This window comes from Hetaerina americana, unplaced genomic scaffold (assembly GCF_022747635.1).
Source record: "Hetaerina americana unplaced genomic scaffold, ioHetAmer1.1.p SCAF_15, whole genome shotgun sequence".
NCBI classification, from domain to species: Eukaryota; Metazoa; Arthropoda; class Insecta; order Odonata; family Calopterygidae; genus Hetaerina; species Hetaerina americana.
The window spans coordinates 12,513,123-12,534,132 of NW_027286625.1; the positions used below are offsets into that span (position 1 = coordinate 12,513,123).

Here is a 21,010-nt window from a genome sequence, read left to right on the forward strand (position 1 = left end):
CTTTTTCCATTCAAACTGGGAGCGAGCGTCTCCGGTACAACAAGGGGCGTCTTACTTGCCCATGCACAGCTCCAAGTGAATGAGAGCGAACACTTGTGTTCCCGGGGAGCCGGTTCACACAACCGTCAAGCCCGAGTGGGGATGGGAAGCGGTATTCCTGAGCCCTTAAATACAAGTTAAGTGGATTGCACGCGATGAAGCGGAGGGGCATCCGGCCGAGGGGAAAAAATAAATTAAGTGTGTAGTGCGGCGTAAATGGGCATCGAGGAAGAGGCATTCACGGGGAGGGAGGGAGTTCAAATAACGAACCGGGCTCGTGGCCGTGGAGACGGGGCGTGCGGTCCGGCAGCGGGCCGGCCCTTCAATTGCCGCCCTTATTATTCCACGACGAGGAGGAAGCATCTGTTGTCTTGTGATTTCACTGGCCACAGAAGTCGGGGATGAAGAGCGGATTCGTTTGGATGGAAAACTTGTTAAGTGCCTACGAGAGGGTGGTTTCGAGTCTCGCTTCCTCTCTCACGATTGAAACCGTCCAGGATTCGTTCAGAGGAGTCCCTGATGATTATTGGTATAACTAATTCCTCGGTGAATGATTTAAGGAATCAATTATTCCTGTCATTTTAATTTTCAAATTAATACACAGGAATCGCTAGAAAATATCGGCTCCAAAAAGAAAGCTCTCGGGTTTAGAACTCAATTTAGAAGCCTAATACCAGTTTAGTAATGAACACCTTCGAAATCAGTATTAAATTTTAAATCAATTAGTTTCACGACGTCCTTAGATATTGATTTCTTGAGTCCAATACCGGAAAAAATTCACATACCCGGGAATGCTGAAGGTGTGGAGGCAATGGAAAAGTAAAATTTCCTTATTATCGCACAATGCTTGCCCTTGGTAAAATAATTACCAAACTGTTGCATTCAGACTGCCAATTATTTTGGTCTTCCTTCGTATCATAAAATAATGTGAACGGAAGAAAAAGCGTATAAGTAGTTGTGGCAGCCTCTAATTTGTGAAAATGAAACATATTCCGAGATAATTAATAATTTATCATTCAACAGCGATTTATTATTCACGAGTTTCGGCGGCAATGCATCCTCATCTAGGTATGAAATAAACTTCACGGGCTTCTATACTACGCATTTTCCGATAAAATTGATGTTTCTTTTAATTCTTCTAGATATTTCATCTGAAAGGACTTAGTTTTTCCATAAGCTACCAAAAAACAATAAGATTGTCATATACTCTACGTAAAAAAATGGAAATCGGTCCCGTCGTAACCTCATAGGGTATAAAAGCAGGTTGTCCTATTCGATTCGAAATTAACTTCAAAAGCATTGCACAAAAAATTCCTGCGACAATCAATTTAGGTCGAGCACAGAATTTCCTAATGATCACGACATAAGAGACTAAGAAATCCGGCGACTCTTTAAGTAAGATCTCAACGTAACTTCGTTATTATGCCCGTGGCCTTGAGTTCAATGCTACCGGCGTGACGAACTACACCTCCTGGATCAATATGATGACTGAAACTTTTTCAATAAAACGCGACGTGAAAACATCGTGGTCTAAGTCCCCGCGGCTTCAATAGCTTATCGTGTTCCCATTAACACCGTTCATTGGAGAATATATTTAAATACTGTATGTTCATTTCGATTCTTTCACTGTATTCTTCTCATGAAAAAGTTGACGTTTTTAAGCAAACGTATGAAGAAGAAGCAAGTCCAAAACCATAAGAGTCGCAAAATTTGCTAGATCGATCTAGGCGCCGATTGAATTGAAAATTAAAATATTGAAACCCTAATCAAGGAATTATAACTGATAGAAAATCATAACAATGACACAAAGTGAGAGCTAAAAATTTATTTATTTTACAAATCACTTAATTTTATTCAAACCGTCAAACTTCAATTGCAAAGAGGATGGACAAAAAATTACGAGAAATATAATAACTTACTACCTGTATGTAGGAGTATGATATCTAAAAAATGAAAGCATTATTCACCGATACAACCAAGCCAGAATAAAAAAGTCTTTCCTGAACTAGTGAATGTATTCATGATTCGGTGAAAGTTCTCAGTCCAATATCATCGTTCCAACATAGGTCTTAAGGGTACAATTAATTACCCTTCAAAAAAAGGCTAATTTCCTGACTGAATTTCAACTCCCAACTGAACTTTGTTTATTGCCATCCTTACCGAGCTCACTGGCCATCCAGTTAAAATTTCTAAAAACCCTAATGCGGAGTATATACTAGGCATTTATCAATGTAAAACACGGCATGTAGAATTGTGAAATACGTGATACAAGTCCTTTTCTAACTGCCGAAATATACTAATATCTTAAATTAGAGAATGCAAATCAATTTCAGTTAAAAAAAGTATACATTGGGCACCTTCAGGAAAGCATATTTATTCTATATTATTTGCCAAATTTTACACTGCGACTTATCTTAAAATTATTCCATGCTTAAAATTTTAACTTTTTTGGTGATAAATTCGTTAAAAAAACAATAAAGTTGCTCCGTGAAAAGTAAACATTTGTGAGAGTTGAAGAATAAGTATTTGTGGCGAAAGTTAAATGATAATGTGGTTGTTAGTGATTGCACCGGCGATGAAAGAAGAGTGCATTGAAATTATTGCAAATTGATAGTATTGCAAATACTAATAATGATTGCTCATACTTTTTCTATTTTCACAAGGCCGTGTGTACTATGCTCGAGAAGTCAACAAGGGCATTAAAGGCAAACTGATATATAAGTGATGGTGTCACAAATGAAAAAAAAGTATGCATACGCATTTAGTTCAAAATATATTAATGCAGCGCCATGTTCAACCAGCAGGGCTATTAAAGTCAAATAAAATGATGCAGATTTAATGTTTATGTCCACCATACCTTTGCCAGCGTCCCGTTGGTTGGTACCTCTGGGTTTCGGAATCGGGACCGGTCCGATCACTGGCTCTGTGATTTTTTGGAAGATAATAATAAAAAAATGGAAAAAGACTCGCACATCGGAACTATCAAACTAAACGCAATCACAACACAACTTCGGAAAAAAGCCCAAAAATTCCATCCACCGAGCTAGTTGCCTTTGCCTACCGAGCTAAAAAAAAATTCGGTATACCATGTCAGCGACCAATACATTCACATTAGTCATTATGTATTCCCAAACATGCAGAGAGCCTTAAGGCGCTATTACCTGACTATGCATTGCGTAAAATTTACATTAAAACTTTACGAACCGGTGTTAACCGTAATAAAATTAAAATCACAAAGTAACGTTTTGGTTATAGTAGACTAAAAAACAACTTAAGCACGCCATGCTCACAATATTCCAGCCAGATCAACTAGAAATTGACAAATTATCGACGGACTACGAAATAATCCGTCTACAAATAACATTTATGAAGCAGTAACTTGAAAGCGATACAAATGAGTCCACGAGGTTATCTTAATAGCCAAATTCTGGGGCCTTTAAAATCTTCGCAGAAATTATGTAAACAAATAAATGCACAGTTAATGACCAATTGTAATTGTAAATGTTAGGGAGACAACAGAAAAGACAAAGCAACATTAATTACGGACATATAAAATAAATTAAATATGTTTCCAAACACCTTTGTTACCAATTTACAATTTCGAAAAGAACAGCACATACAGTAGACCCTAACCGCCAATGAGCATTTTTTTATTGAGCATTGACTCTGTGATTTTTTGGAAGATAATAATAAAAAAATGGAAAAAGACTCGCACATCGGAACTATCAAACTAAACGCAATCACAACACAACTTCGGAAAAAAGCCCAAAAATTCCATCCACCGAGCTAGTTGCCTTTGCCTACCGAGCTAAAAAAAAATTCGGTATACCATGTCAGCGACCAATACATTCACATTAGTCATTATGTATTCCCAAACATGCAGAGAGCCTTAAGGCGCTATTACCTGACTATGCATTGCGTAAAATTTACATTAAAACTTTACGAACCGGTGTTAACCGTAATAAAATTAAAATCACAAAGTAACGTTTTGGTTATAGTAGACTAAAAAACAACTTAAGCACGCCATGCTCACAATATTCCAGCCAGATCAACTAGAAATTGACAAATTATCGACGGACTACGAAATAATCCGTCTACAAATAACATTTATGAAGCAGTAACTTGAAAGCGATACAAATGAGTCCACGAGGTTATCTTAATAGCCAAATTCTGGGGCCTTTAAAATCTTCGCAGAAATTATGTAAACAAATAAATGCACAGTTAATGACCAATTGTAATTGTAAATGTTAGGGAGACAACAGAAAAGACAAAGCAACATTAATTACGGACATATAAAATAAATTAAATATGTTTCCAAACACCTTTGTTACCAATTTACAATTTCGAAAAGAACAGCACATACAGTAGACCCTAACCGCCAATGAGCATTTTTTTAATAATAATGTCGACATAAACTAAATGCCGCGTCAGCACTAAACCCCTTAACCAATTACTCATGAAATTTTGGCATTGGTTCTTAATGTATATGGTATTGGTCTAAACTAAACAAGTGATGACAACAGAGCAACAAATTTATCATTAGACAAAAATCATTTTCATGAATTCAACCTTTGAAAGTGACGTTCCTCTGCTGTGGGCAAGGGTATCCCCGATATCTTGCCTCCCGACAACACCACGGTAGAGTGGACGCGGATGCCGGTGGCACCGGCGACCGCGACGGCTTCCCTCGGGGTGACGTCCAGGGCAGGGCCGGGAGCGGGGAAGGGATGGGTTCCTCACCGGGGAGGTACCTGTGCCTCGGCCGGTGGGCCGAGGGGTCGAAAGTCTGCCCCGCGAAGACACCACTCCTCAGAAGACACCTATTGTCCCTCCGTCCCCCGTCCGCGACACTCTCTCGCGGGCAATGCTGCTGCTCGCGCAGCCTCAAGATAGAGGGGCGCGGCTGTGGCGAGGCGGACGCGGGACGTGGGCGGGCCCTCAGGAGTGGCTCCCGGCGCGGGGACCTTAGGTCGGGGGTGGAGGCGGTCCGGGCCGCGTACGTGGGTGGCGGGGGGTGCGGGGGAGCCCAGCCGAGGTACGGGGCTAAGTCGCAAATCTCCCTCACGCTGGGCGCGGAGGTGTACATCTGCCCCAGGAGGGACAGCCTCCCCCGCGCTGAGAGCCACTCGAACTGCCGGCGGATGCGGTCCACGTCGCCCGATGGCGGCGGCGGGGCAGGGGAGAGCGGGAGGGGGCGATCGGGGCGACGCCTGTCGTCGCGCGGCTGGTGGAGGCGGGAGGAAGAGTGCAGAGAGCGTTCCCGGCCACGCCGCTGTAGCGCCGCCGTCTTGCTGATGACGTTGAGCCGTGGCATGAAGCGATCGCCGAGGCGGAAGGGGGCTCGCGGGACGGGCGAGAGGGTCCTTCCACCCCTGGTCGCCGGGGGGGAACCCTCATACCTCCTCCTGAGCCGGCTCACATCCCCGGATTCCTGGTCCCGGATTACGACTCGCTTCGGGCTCTTGCTGGCGCGGTTCAACTCCGGGTTGCTGCGGAACCTCACCGGAGACACCTCGGCGGATCGGATTCTCAGGGAGAACTTCTTATCGTCGGACAGGCCACTTTCCATGCTCTCAAACCTTTCTCTCAGTTTCCTCACGTCACCGCACTTTACCACGTTCAGGTAGGACCTCCAGTACTTGGTCGGATCGGGGGAGGCGCTCCTGCTCCTCAGGTGGGGGAGACTGCACGCCCTCGACATTGGACTGCGCTGCCTCCAGAGGGAGAGGGACCCCAGGCTACCGGCAAACGGGTGGAAAGATTGTCTGTCGGCGGAATGCGACGCCCGATCTTTGGAGACGGGAGAGGCGGACCTCGACACTTGCCTTGAACGCTCACCGAAGAGTTCCTGGAGGTTTGTATAAGAGCGAGAATGATGCGTGGATGACGTCTGTTCTGCCAAACGTCCCGAAATTGGCCTCATGTTCTCTGGCGAAGTCAGAGAAAACGCACCGGGCACACTCTTCGCTCTAACCTTGGATATCTTCGAACTCTTTCTATCTAACGAGCCTCCAATAGTGTGGACATCAGTAGAACTGGACTTCGCGGCGGAAGTAAGATTTTCAGAGCTAAAGCACTTCCCCTTGCCAATTTTCCCCTCGAAAAAAACCACTTTTTCCGAAACCTCCTTCCTGATGACGGTTTTAGAAGAAGTGTCCGAACTCACACTGTCGCTTTCGCTTGCAGAAGGAACGCCTTTCGATTTTGCCTTTTCCTTGGGAGATCCTCCCACAGGGGACCCAGAGGACTTCTGACTACCGTTCGTACGGTCTCCGTTGCGCGAACTCGTCTTCTTTTTCTGCACTTTGGATTCACTTTCACCACTATCCAAGGGCTCTAGCACAAGTAAAAGGTCTCCGCCCTTCGAATCGCCCGCCCCGCCCTCTCCTTTGTTCTCGGAGTCGTCGGAGAGTTCCAAAGAGTAGCACGTGCGTGGCGAGACCTCAGATTGAGTGGGGCTGGTTGGAGTCTTGTGCTGGGTGGTTGGGGTGGGCGTGGCCACGGAATAGGAAGTACCAACCCGCATTCCTTTCAAAGGCTCGCCCTCGCTGTGTCTCGTCATCCGATCCATCAACTCCTGCCCCAGGGTCATCGAAAGACGTTTCTTCTCGTTCTCGGACAGGGGTGTATGCAGGCCTGTCTGAAGAGTGGACCTGGCCGAATCGCTGCTATCTCCACTCCGCTTGTCACTTTCATCCTTAAGTTCAATAGTTGCTTTGGATCCACCATTGTATTTTCCTGTTTTCTCCGTCGTGGGTATGAATGCTATGGAGTCTGCTTTGAGGCCACTAGTTCGCTTAGCTTCCTTCCTTCTTAGGAAAGGGGAGTACAATTGATCAGTACCCAGGACTGAGTTGCACCTTACGCGTAACGCTTCAGTTATTGCAGAGCTACCCTCTAGTTTTTTCCCGCCGTTCTTGGGTCTGGTATCAACGTCCACTTCATACTTGTAACGCGAAGAAATGGGTTTCTCCGGAAGTGATGTGCACTCTCGTCCTGCAGTGAGCGACTTACCCCTCCAAGAGCGTCGCACATTTGACATAGATCCGTATATGTCGCTCAGTTGGCTCTTCAAGGCGCTCATTTGTTCCATCGATAGGCTACTCCACAGTCTTCCGCTTCCCAGCCGTGGAATTTTGCAGAGACTGGATGCTTTAGCTTTGATATCGCTAAATCTGGATAATGTTGAACCAACTGAGCCATCTCGTGATACTGTCCTACCTCTACTTTGCAGACTCGCGAAACTTCCTGCGAGATTGATGACGGAACTGGCCCTCCACAATGGTTTGTAAACATCCTGCTCCGTCAGCGCTTTCATTTTGACAGTCTGGGGATAAGCGGATCCCGCTTCTATTGCTGCGCGGCAAAAAAGCTCGCGTAGTTTCTCCACTGATTTTTCCTTTATCCTCAACCCTCGATCGCCCCGCCATCGGACAGATTCCACTTCTTTAGGGCGGAAGAGAAATCTTTTATCACGCTGAGCCGCCCTGAGTTGTCCATACAGCGTGTGTAGCTCCTCCTCAGCCTTTTCTCTTGCTCTTAATTTCCTCCACTTATCATAGTCCAGGACTTCTGATCCTTTTAGTTTTCGTAGATCGTTAGAGCTGGCTGTCTTTTCAAGCTGCCCCACGCGTTCGAGGCTTGCATACAATTTGTACAAATCCTTGAACCTTTCGGATTTCTTTCTAGAGAGAAGTTTATCAGCTATATACTCCTGATAATCTGGTTTGTGACGCATGTTCAGCGAGGTCGAGCTTCCCATCCGTTCCAAACTAGGGGAAGTGAAGATTTCGGAAATACCTTTGTCCCTTGAGGTGCAAGGAAGGGAAGGAGGAGCCCCAGTGTCTCTTTGGAATTCCTCGCTAGCGCCGCCATCAGCTGTCCTGGCCATCGCCCGAGCTTTCTCTCCTCGAATTCGTCGGGATGTCGCACACCGGACAGGTGAGACCGATGGAGATGGAGGAGGAGAAGCCAAGAGTCTTCTTCTTTCCCTAGACAAGCGAGATGAGTCCATTTGGGGTTTTGAACTAGGAGGGGGTTCACTGGAGCTCCTTTCTTTCTCGATAGGGGGTGGAAGAGATCTGAATTCCCTCTTTCTTCCGATATCAGGAACCAAGTCGGCAAACATTGTCACCTTGCAGGACAAGGACCTCGGTCTGTAGGGGTATAGGGCTGCGGACCTCTGCGGACTCACGGGAGCGGATCGGGCAAGTATCCCTTCCTCTTTCTCTCGAGCTCGAAATCTTGATTCTGACACGGCCCTCCTCTGTGCTAGGTATATTTGCAGGGCAGGCTCGGACCTATAAACGGTTTTTAGGACCTTAGGGCGGAGAGTGCATTCCATTATTCGAGAGGCAATCCGTGGTAAAGTTCCAGCTGCATCTCCTGGTCCACCTCGTCCTTTGAAAATATTCGCAAAGAATGCTGCTCCCTTGGATTCGATAATCCCAAGACTACGGATGCCATCCTCGTGTTCTCTCTCGGTTTCCACTACACCTGTTGTCAACGACTTAGGTTCTTTGGCATCAGCGGTCGACCGACGCCCGTTATCCGCGTTGGTGCCACCCACAAGACGACAAGGATCACGGGAGGATGGTTGAGAATTCTTCTCTACCGCAGAAGGTAAGCAATTCTTCCCACCACTCTCGCCGGCGATTCCACCCTTCTCCTTCCCTACGTCCATTCCTCTCTCGTCCGCGGATGCTTTCTTCAAATTATTTCCTTTTAGCTTCTTCTCTTTTGGCTTCTTACGGCCATCCTTTCCATCCAGTGACTCCGATGACATCTTACTCCCGTTTTTCACCTGTTCTATGACGGCTTTGATTCTTGAAGCAGTAGTAGTCCCGCCGTTTCTCCGACCGGCAGATCTCCTTGAGCCGCATACTCCAGGATAATGAGTCTTAACTTTTGTCTGTTCCTCCTTCTGCTTGGCTTTGGCGACAGTCGATGCCGTCGTGGAATCAGCTGGCTTGACCAACGAGAGTCTGTGGGATCTGCCGACATCCTTATCGCTACATTTTCCCTCCCACACCGACAGAGCGGAACCCGCGGGTCTCCTCGACGTGCCTTTCCTCGACGCAGCTATCCCGGCAGTGGGAGTCGGGAGCGTCCTGACCGCCCCGGATTTCTCGCCCTCCGCAGGCTTCCTCTTCGCCTCCTTCCTCGTCGCGGACTGAGGAGACGAGAGGGAAGCGATTTTGGGCGAGGACCCGCGGGTGCCAGGGATTCGGGAAGGGCTGTAGCAATCGCGGTGCCTCTTCCCCACCGCCGTTTTCCCTGAAAACGGCGGTGGACCCCCTGCTGCCACAGAAGCGGGCCACTCCCCACCATCCTTTTGTTTCGTGGAAATCGCTTTCTTCACTTCAGAGGGCGCGGTCAGGGCGGAAGTGTGTTTGCGGAGGATGGAATCGGCCGTGGAGGCCCCCGCCCTCTTCCCCCCTCCCGCGGGTGACCGGCTTCGATCCCCTACTCTGTGTCCCGGGGCGGAAGAGGCCCGGCAAGGCGATTTCCCCGGGATCTCTCGCGAAGCGGGAGACGAAGAGTGTCTCCGGACGGGAGGGACGTAGGGGGCGATCGCTCTTTTGGCCCTGGGACATTCGGCCCCGCTCAGCTTCTGGCTCAGTCTCTCCTTGAGGAGCCGGACATTGGGGCCCGTGGGGAGACACGGGAGGGGCCTGGATTCAACGGAAGGGGACAACATCATCCTGGACCAGAGTTCGAGGGTGGAACTGGAGTGGGACGAACGGCGGGTGGGGGGGCGAGGGGCCCTGCTGAGGGCAGAGGAAGGGGCCGTTCTCTTGAAGTGGGCGAACAATGGGGGCGGGGGTGGTGGGGGAAGTGGGACAGGGTTCAGAAGGGGGCAGCACATTAGTCCTCTGATAGGCCTCACTGGTGTGGGGTGCTTGTGAACACGTATCCTTGTGAGGTGGGGAGAGATTGGAAAATATTCTATTTCTGAATCATCTGTAAAGACATGAAATGTTGTCCGAAAATAGGTGGGAGTTACCATTGGTGTAAGAAATAATTTGTTTCACCTATTCCTTAACCATGAGTGTCTCTATCAACATGAGACTCAGAATTCCACTTTTGCATTACTATCATAAAATAGTGGCTATAAAGGCATAGGTTTCCAAGTATTTTAGTTTTTCACAACAGATAACACTGTTGATAATTAAAAGATAGGAAATGAACTTGCTGATATAAATTTTGATTAAGGTTGTGATGTGTGCTTCACAAGCAAGAATTTTTTGCAACATTAATAAGATAGGTGGTTTATGAGCAGTGCTAACAGAGAAATAATGTGCTTTTTGAGTAAGAGGTAAAGGGTGAAGTGAGAAAAGTGTGGAATTTTATTGCAAATATGTATAAAATCCATTCAATAGAACAAGAAAACTAAAAGGTACAATATTTAGTTTTACAAGGATCACCCTTTACATATGCTTCATACACTTCATTGAAGAAAGACCAACACCACATTAAGTAACCAATACCAATAATTTCATTCATTTTCAGGAAAACAGCCCTATAAATATCTATAAGCATTTTAAACTAGATATCTATTTAATATTCCATCCACCAGGGTCTATGAAGTATTTGAAAATTTGCTTACTAGCATAAACAAATGGATAAGCATACCTCATGCAATTCAGTAATCCACTGACACTTTGATACAATGAGAGGATAGAACATGTGTCTTACAGTTAATTATGTACCTACGGAACCATATAAAAGTAAATAAATGTTAATAAGATGTTTATGAAGAAGTGGAGCTAAAATTAACAGACAGAATATTTTCTAAAGATGCATTTGCCCATATCTTGGCAACGCCCCTATAGCATCATTGTGAATTAAATAAGAATTAGGAGGAGCAATATAACTGAACTTTAGTGCAGAAAATTAACAAAAATAGGAAATGCTCTAAACAAGTGTATTTATGAGGCTTTTTAAGCACATCATTCATTTATTTGAAACAACACAATTCAGTGATGGAGAAAAATAAAAAGAAATAATTATAATACCTCGATTGTATAAATAAATTAGCATGTAAATATTAATGTATAAGAAGTGATAGATACAAGATAATATAAATTTCTCTGCTTGGCTCAACATATGACTGGTAATGGCATAAAATTGATGTATCTTTTTGAGGGTAAGTCGGTGAGATCAATAGAGTAAGTATTGAATTTCTAATGAATGCGTTTTTTTCATGTTTGTGTGATCAATAGAGTATGTTTTGATTTTCTGATTAATAACATTTTAGAAGAATATGGTCAGGTTCTCATTTAGATGATAGGTGTCCAAAAATTCATATGTGCTGAATATACCATTTACTAGACGAGATGCTGACCAATCAAATAAGTAGAAAGTGATTCTATGACCTATTGACATCTTTCATTCATGAAACTGTCAATTCCAGCACCAAATATCTTGCTGACCTACCTTCTCTCCCTAATAAAAATTCACCTCTAACTACCCAATGAAATAAATAGTACAACTGAGACCAGTATTTATGAGATCAGCAATAAATCCTTCAATACATATTATCTTAGTTCTCATTAGTAGATAGAAAAGAAAGAAACAAAAAATTCATTGAATAACATACTAGTAGTTCTCATACCAACATTACTGGTAAGCATTGAAAAAATCTATGATCACTTATATCACCTAAATCATAAGAGGAGTCAATATTTATCACACTTTGAGTCCAATTCTTCCATTAGTAGATTAATATGAATTCGAATTACTTTCTTAAAATGGAAAAATGAGAGGCATTTTTGGTTTATGATATTCACTAAGACACCCTTTCTTGTGATACTTCATGTTAATTTATTAATCTATTAAAATATTGACATGAATCAAATTTTTAATTTGCACATTTGAATTAAGCCGCCATAGTCAAACAATGAATGGTGAGCAAACACCTCATGTCTGAAGAACATATATTTTTGGTAACAAAATTATAGTTTCCCAAAGTACTATATATTTCAACTCATTTATGTTAATTAATAATTTAAAAAGTGAGCATAGAGAAATACTATTCTATTATCTCAAGTTAATATACAAAAAAAAAGAAAATAATGCAAAGCTTGCCCACATAAGCAGTAGCAATGCCCTTGGAAATTACCACAGTCACATACATACGTACTATGTCAATTAATCGCACTTCTACAACCTTGAAAACTTCAGTGGAGTTGAAAACGTTTTATTGCAAGTGCATGCCATGTAAAGTGTTGTGATTATTAATAATATCAGCAGGCCAAAATCTAATAATCACGGAATACCAACAAATATTACACATAAAATTCTGCAAAAGAAAGCAATCATCTTCAAAAGGGTATCACAATAGATATTAAGCTACCCGCCCCATGTGTGCAAATTACAGAAGCACCTAAATGGAAAATTGTGTTGTGAGTTCGCTGGCTCAAGTGTTAGTCAAATTTACACAACCATTATATTATTAAACATATGACATAAATTCAATCAACAAGCACTTGAAAACTTGACCACTTCAACAAATGATTTCCACCTTTGAAACCAGATTATTATCATAGACAATAAATAATTGATAGGCATCAAATAATATATAAAATTTCACAAATGATCATTGAAAAATAAGGATTAGATTTACTACAACAATATGAGTTTAAAATTATTTTAAGAATCATTTTCTTAGGCATATAGTATTAAAGTTATACAAATTTTAAAAAGTCTAAATGAGCCTTGCTTCAATAAATTTAAATTGACTTTAATTTTTAAGAGCATAATAACATTGAATAAAGGTTCAAAGATTCATAATGATAAGTGCCTACAACCTTTAACCAGTACTTAGTCAAAATACATATTTCAGTCAAACATGCTGTAACATTCAATAGTAGGGAAATTTATTACCAGTCAAAAATGTTCATAGTAAACAATTTCTTTTATTTTATCTTAGTCACTCAATATTATTAATAAAACTCTATCATGAAAGTAGTTGATGAGATGTGAATCAACAAATGCTCTTAAAGACTTTAAGATTATGGTGATTTTTTTTCCTACACATGATGCATAAAAAAAATTCAAAACCTTTTTTTACTACAGCCTTACTAATAAGTTTAAGGGATGAACTTTAGAGTATGAGCATTCATTCCCAGTAAACATTGGTAATCATTTATGGATTTCAACTTAGATGTACGAATAGAAACCTACCATCTACAAATAGAGATTTTGTTCAAATGAATAGTAATCCCATGTAAAATAATACCCGACTTTAAACTTGAACAACTTTTAACTTTAATTAATAACCTCACCTATTAGTTTCATATAAAACTATGCTACATAAATAATGTAGCTAAGATTAATAAAAAGAGAATACATTTTTCAAAGCAGTCCCATTATATGCCACTTGAGGGTAGTTCAGGTTACAAGATTTTAAACACTGCCAGAAAAACAATGACTTTGGAGATAGCAAAAAATCAAAAACATGAACATAATTTTAGATGATCATAGCATATGCATCATGAAAATGAAGGGAAAGGGAAATCAACTAAGGTAATCAATCATGTTTGTTTGAGAATCGATGAGGAGGAAGATGAATGGTGCAATTAGTGTTGTTACATAAACTTGTTTACCAAAACACTAAGATTTCCACAATTGTGACTGAGAGATTTCATATCAGTCATTAAAGACAATATTTTTATTCTAGCTGGTAAGTTTGGTTTTGGAATCTTGTAATCCATTTGCTAAAATTTTCAATTATATTATTACTGGAAATACTCGAGGCACTTAAACATTACTTCAGAGGTATTCAAAAATTATGTAATTGGTAATTAACTGGATGTTCAAAATGTTCTCAAGGGAAGAGAGTAATTAGGAGCATGATGAGTTGAAAGTTATGATGTAATCACATCAACACATCTTGATTCCTACATGATACAAATATGCTCCAGTAGCCTTAGTAAGCTTACATTAAAATTATTTCATTTGGGTCTACTGTTATTCCAATTGAATTTTGTACTAAAAAATCAAGAGAATATTTGATTCAGATGCAACAGATCATCTGAGAGGGAATTTCCATAAGTACCTGTCATTGGGTTCACTTGGAGGTATTCTGACAATATGATTAAATCTGAGGAATGTATAAATATCATAAAACATAGAGTCACTAAATGCTTTCTTTATTTAAGAAATTACCCAATTGAATTTGTCCCATTAGTCAATAATAACTTTTGTAAAAAAAATCACAAATGGCCAGTAGAAAGCAGTTAAAGAGCTAAATTGAGATGAACCTCACAAATTTAACATATTTTTCACCATTAATCAATCATTTCAATTGATTTCCATAGCTTTTTATTCAGTTTTACTTACACAATTGCCTGTTTATATTTTCATGAATTACTAACCATACATTTGCATTCCATTCATTAATTCATTTTTCTCATATCCTCGTCTTCAACTTACATTTTGGCCAGTTCTTCAGTCAATATAAGTTAAAAAGTACAGATTAGCATACTAGTTGAATGATCTTTCTCTTGAATACATAAATGGCATTCGATTTCAATGAATGAATGGCATTCAGAGGAGAACAAATTTTAAGCATTAATTTTCTAACATGTTTCATACCTGTTTTTTTTACATAATAATAACAAGTGTCATCATGATTTGCTGTCCAGTAAATGACACTCATGAACAACTGGGTCTTAGCTATGGCTACCTCTTCACTAACCTTTTGGTCTCTCAGGGGCAGGTTTGCGCAGGCCATGAAGAGGCACTTCACCACCCATCTGGATTGTCTTGTATGCTTGCTTCTGCTCCAATGGACTCAGGCTCTGCATATTTTCCTCCCGGCGCTTGAAGAGCAAAGTGGAGTCACTCTCATAACCAGACTCCTTTAAAGCACTGGCAATATGCAAGAGGAAGATGAAAATCTTTGTAGTTCCAAGCCAAGAGATTGGTGAAGAACAATGATAAATGTATATCCCTTGAAGTCATCTTGACTCTTAAGCATTATAATTAACAGAGCAACTCTATTCAGGTGCATATTATGTCTGTCTGCAACATATTTAAATGAAATTTGCTTATGTTCATGGTGAATTCTTCTCACCAAATAAAATTGTGCATTACCGTCATAGTTTTGAGAAACAACTCATCCCCCCACCATCAGGCAAAAATGAATCAATGAAGTACTCAATGAAGCAATAATGCAGAATTTGAACAGTTCCGAACTGAAAAGTTCAACATGAGCATATAGTATGCTGGGAAAGCATCAGACTATCTTTGCTTAGGCCAACGTACTTGAATGCATAATTAGAGAAAATGCTAAAATAACTTTTTAATAACTTTCCTTGAGACACACATTTATATTAATCAACGGTCATAACCATGGATCATTGCTAAAACAAATTTGATAACTGAGCACCATTTCACAATTGTAACTTTAATTATTCAAGTGTCAATCTATGCCATCTGATTGAAAATCACCCAAATATGCCTTGCCAAAAATTAATGGATGGAATACAAAATTTTACTCAGACTAGCATATGAGTGAAATAATGCTTGCACAAGCTAAATGTCTGTACCTATCAACAAATAGGACCTGATTCTGAACATTTGACTTAGATATGATTAAAACATGATTTTAGGATATATTTGCAGGGATTGTCCACTGTTTTGAATCAGATGTCTCTCATTGTTTGAGTAAATGATCTGAACATCTCCACAAAGCCACCAAGGTATTCAAATATGAGCCCTTACAGTATATGAGGGTGAAGTCAATCAAGATGTGCAAAGTCAATAACCAGGATGATATTTTTATATCACTTTGTACATAAGAATGACCACATTGAGCTGTTTGTACATTTATACATATATTCATATCGCTGAAAAATCTTTCAATACGACAATACATGTACTATTTCTGAAAATTGAATTAAAAATTACTCACTGTGTCATAAATGGCTTAGAGGGGGGAGTGTTCTGTGTGGCATGCTGAAATAAAAAAATATTGAGTTATTGCAAGTCAGTTATAATACAATTCAAGGGAAAACTTACAGTTAAGGACTACAAAGCATTAAAAGCAAGGGAAGGCCCTTCAACTTGCAGATAAAAATATTCATGAGAATGCTAGTATACATTTTTAGCAATGAGAAAACAGGCTTTGATGCTAAAAGCTGGAAAACTTATTAGCAGGATAGATATAAAGATAGAGAAGTATACAGAAAAGGAGGTACATAAGATAATGAAAATGGCAAGCATTCCAATTTAAATGTCTTCTAAAAATCATTCAGGATTGACATTTGACACATTCATCGGAATTCATGTATTCATGTAGCAATTCCAGATAAATCTCAATTACAGCAAACCCTTAGTAATCCAGATTCCCTCATCATCTGGAAAGATTAGTCCATATAGTACAAGACACTTATTTAGGATTCAAGATAGCAGCACTACTACACACTTAGAGGATATATTTTTGGTGTGAAAGTTCACAGAATAGGGTGGAAAAGAAGTAGAGTATTTCACTTATAGCAGATTTTTATAAGGAACATATTGTCTTTTACGAATAAACAAATCATATTATGTTTGCATACATGCCATACATTTTTTAAATATGACAATATATTTACTACAGATAGTGACCACTTTCATGAGCTGTCATGATAATTTAAGCTTAATACATATATATGGTAAGCCTCGGTGAAGTGGAGAACTGGGGTTGGAAATTCAACAAGGGATAATCTTGGAGTAATTTAATTGGCGGTTTATTTTTACTCCTGATACCGGGGAAATCCCAATTAAGTCATGTGCATAACAATATGATAACCACTATAAATAGAAATAGCCAGGTGAACTAACTAAATTGTTGACCCAGGTGAAAAAGTTTCAGCTTTGATTCTGTAAAATATTCCAGCAACTAAAACAAATTTTACATTCATGCATGCATATAAACTGAGGGTATCAATTCATTAAGCTAGATAATATTCAAAAGTTCAGTGGCAGCTCATCATTTCACCAAAGATGAAAATTAAAAGAGAAAACTAATTGGTGCTCTTTATTTGGGGAAAATATGTTAAATTAAAACTCAATACATTTACTGTCTGAATCTTACATATCTCCATGGTTTTGTCTGAAGTTGATTTAGAATTTTTGTTTATTTATTGCTGGAAATATTCCATAATATATTTTAATTAAATTGTTGGAGTCATCCTGTTTAAGAGGTGCCTGATAGATCATTGAGCATACTGGGAAACTGAAAATGCAGTCGAGCTGTGAAAAGAGAACTCCATGGGGTTCAAAGTAAAAAGCGATCAGAGTGCAGACTTCAACTCATCTGCACAATCCTTCACCTCATGTAGTTTGGATTAAGAAGGGTTTACTGTAATAGAATGTTGTCTGCTTTGTTTTAATTTTAACTTAATTTAAAATAAATATTTAAGCTTATTAAATATACAATAAGACTTTAGAGTTCCACAATATTTTATCCATTAGGCTATGACAAAATTTTTGGCCCTCAATGGACCTTAAAAAAGTTCCTCCTGTCTGACAGTTCATTCTTATTTAAACTCAAGTTTTGATTGCTTGAAATGCATATAGTTATTTAAATTCTATTTACGTTTAATTCCCATGCCCTGTATAATATCAAAGTTTTCATGGAAAACCACAAATTAAAGATTCAATAATATACTGGTTAACCCTAATATTTCAAACATCTTGCTCAAAAATGTTATTCTTTAGATATAGGTACCTAATTTTTTAATTTGGATTGGTTAATGCTCAGTAAAAATCAACTTTGAAACAATAAATTTGATTTTAATATATGGCAATAACATATGCTTGCGGACATGATCAAGATAAATTTTACTCTAGATTACATAAATTGATGCGTTTCTGACAATAATAATGAACATATGAATGCATCTAACTAAGGTGAGCTCAGTTACTAGGAAATAATTAGTAAATACCGTGATTCATAATTTATCACATAGTAGAATTAATTGTAATTGTGCCAACAACAAATTGTAATTAATTTCGAAACAGAAACTAAAAAAACTTGGCTTTTCCACATTTTTCTATGTGGAAAAGTCAAGTTTTTTAGTTTCAATTTCAATATGAAGATTTTCCACCCAGTGACACCAGAAACTGTTTTATTGTAATCAAATTCACTATATTTATCTGAGCCAACAGTGTTGAATGTATGAATGCCACATTTGCAATTCATGTTTAACTGTTTCTATATTCTGATAGTGTTGATTTAAGAATATTAATTTTTCTATTAATAAACCAAACTTGTATTTTTTCACAAATTATAAATGTAGCTGTTTTAGTTTGGTCCTAAGCATTAATTATATCTTATCCCTCAATATTTGTGAAGATTTTCAAAGAACATAATTACAAATCTGTTGCAAACTTAATTTCATCTGGCAGGAGGCAACTACTACTAGACATAGAGTAAAGCCTCATTATAACAAATAGGAAAAGAGCAAAAAATAATGATATCATTTTGGTCTTCTGGCAAAAATTTCTGTTGAACCACATAAAAATGAGATGCTCACAAATCTCTGTGCATGTGATCAAGAAACAAACTAGATACATCATGAATCAATTCTTACCCCAAAAATAAAATTGAATTATAAAATCCAGCTATTGTACATTAGGCATACATTTATATCTGGTTTTAGCAACCTGAATAAATTATAATGATCGAATGCAAAGTCAACATTTAAGAAACATTCACTACCTAACCAGTATAATTTAATCATAATGAACACATGTGTATTGAAGGTTATGTTGAGTTGTATTATTTTAGAGATACATTACATAGGAACCTATTTGAGAATTGCAGACATGCTCAAAAAAAATTCCAATAGTTGGTTAAGTCAAGAAATATTATGCTGTAAATAATATTTTCATCTCAATTTTAGGATCTCAGAGCTACATAGCCAAGTGGATATAGTCCATCCAAAAACTTGTTTCTTCTCCTTCTAAGACATTTCTGTCTGTCCTTCCTGACACTGGCCTTTATCCTACGATCAATGTACTGACTATCACTTGCATGGCTGACTTACATTTCTATCAAGTGAGAATTTTTTCTCAGTTTTTTATCTCTACACAAATAAAAAAATACAAAGAGATCTAAAACACAAGCAGTGCAATTTTTTGATCAGTAGAACTCAATAACAATCAAAATGGTGCAACAGGAAAAAACTACTTCTTGAATGTGTGAGTTTGACATCATCATTAGTAAGGTGAGCTCTACACTCACCTATCATGAAAACAATTTTCTGGTTGATTACCTCATGTTATAATAGACCAGAAGATGCCATCAATGTTGTATGTCAAAGACTGAATGTTGAACAAAATGTATTTTCATTAAGTTTAATATGGATGACATTACGGATACGGATACAGATACGAATACGGATGCTGGACCATTGCGGAGAGTCAGTGTACACTAATTTTTTTATTTCATGTGCCTTTTTCATGCACCTATATATTTTTTTCTTTAAGTTCACAGAGTTGGGTTATATTTCAAAATGTTCACATATCATAAAATATGACTTAGTACACATTCCTGAATGGCAAGTTATTGTCAGGGAGAAATGGTGTCAGCAGTTAATTTTTTGACAAACAGTTTCACATTAAGTGAAGTGTCTCAGGACTCTTTGCCTACGGGAAATGAAAGATTTTTGTTTTTTATTTCACATTCTTTCTCCAGAGTCAATGATAAGCTTGCTAAACAGTTTTTACTGATAAAATAAAATATCATCGCCACAATAGGAAATGCGACTTATGGAAACACTGCAGAAATGTCAAAATAAAATAATCATATTTCACCCCACTGCTTTGGTAAAACATAATTTTTCCAGTTCCCATATGTGTTTAGGTATGAGCAGGAACATGTCATAATTATGAACTGCATACAAAAAAGAATTTGTCATAACAAGGCTTTACCACAAATGCAGGAAAACTCAAAAGATATTTCAAATTAAGATGAAAAATGTAAAATAGGTATTATTTCTCTAAAAAGTTCCTCACTAAATCAATACAGAAAAGTATGAACAAGAGTGCATGCGTGCCAATTCTGCATTATATTACAAGATATAAGGCAAAAGAGATCAGAGGTGCGTGGTAAGTCTACCTTTTGCAGAGATTCCATCTCATCCTGGACCAGCATTAGTAAAATTAGACAATGTCTTAACAATGTGTACAAAATGTAGCAATTGATAATAATTCCAATTATAGATTAATAATCAATATTTATATCCAGAAAATTATCAAAAATGAAAAAGAATAACTTACTTTTACCATTACAAGCTAGGGTAAAATTAATCAGGAAAAGGAAGACAACCTTTCTTCACACCATTTATGAGAACATATACATATATACTTCACATTTGGACATACCATCAATAGGAACATTACAGTTCCTCCAAAACACATATCTCCACCACTGAGTGCATTGTAAGCTATGAAAGAGAAACATGTGCAAATGTGTAGGTAAGCAATGGAGTAATGTAACTGACAAAACCAACCACATCACTTCCTCCTCCACCCATGCTTTAGAAAAAATAGCAGAGCCTGTGAGAAAAGACAGATCAATAGGTTTAGAAGAAAAAGACTGGCATGCTTTCAGTTAATAGCCATGCTAAAATTATTACATCATTAATGCTGAAAATGAAAAAAATGAGGTCAACAGAACATTGAATGGAGGACAAGTGATAACATGTACAGCAATGATATCCTAACTATAATAGGAGCAGCATCCCACACTGAGCCACAGATGGGCTAGTTCTCAAAGCCTTTCTTACTCTCTCCTGAATCCAGTCCAGCAAGAAGCGGTATGGCTCTTGGGAGTGTGTATCCAGCCACTTAACATTTGGGAGTAAAGAAATCTTACATCAGAATATATGACTGTTAGTTGGGATATTCACACTATGATTAATTTTTTTACTTACAGACCATCAAAATATAACTGTCTGTTATAGATGATTTG

General features: G+C 39.1%; 1 protein-coding gene across 9 annotated transcripts in view; it reads right to left on the reverse strand.

Moving 5' to 3' along the window:
• The window catches only part of CAP (Cbl-associated protein), a 407,290-nt gene that overhangs the window by 24,922 nt on the left and 361,358 nt on the right, over window positions 1-21,010 (reverse strand). For 4 of the 9 annotated variants that reach the window (XM_071583869.1, XM_071583868.1, XM_071583866.1 and 1 more), the window contains 4 exons: window positions 20,826-20,885; window positions 15,962-16,005; window positions 14,744-14,916; window positions 2,897-2,962 (listed from right to left, as the gene is read on the reverse strand). In XM_071583869.1, the coding sequence (XP_071439970.1) occupies window positions 2,897-2,962; window positions 14,744-14,916; window positions 15,962-16,005; window positions 20,826-20,885 (343 nt within the window). The remainder of the gene's footprint in view (window positions 1-2,896; window positions 2,963-14,743; window positions 14,917-15,961; window positions 16,006-20,825; window positions 20,886-21,010) is intronic. The other 5 variants (XM_071583873.1, XM_071583871.1, XM_071583874.1 and 2 more) reach the window with 4 other exon arrangements.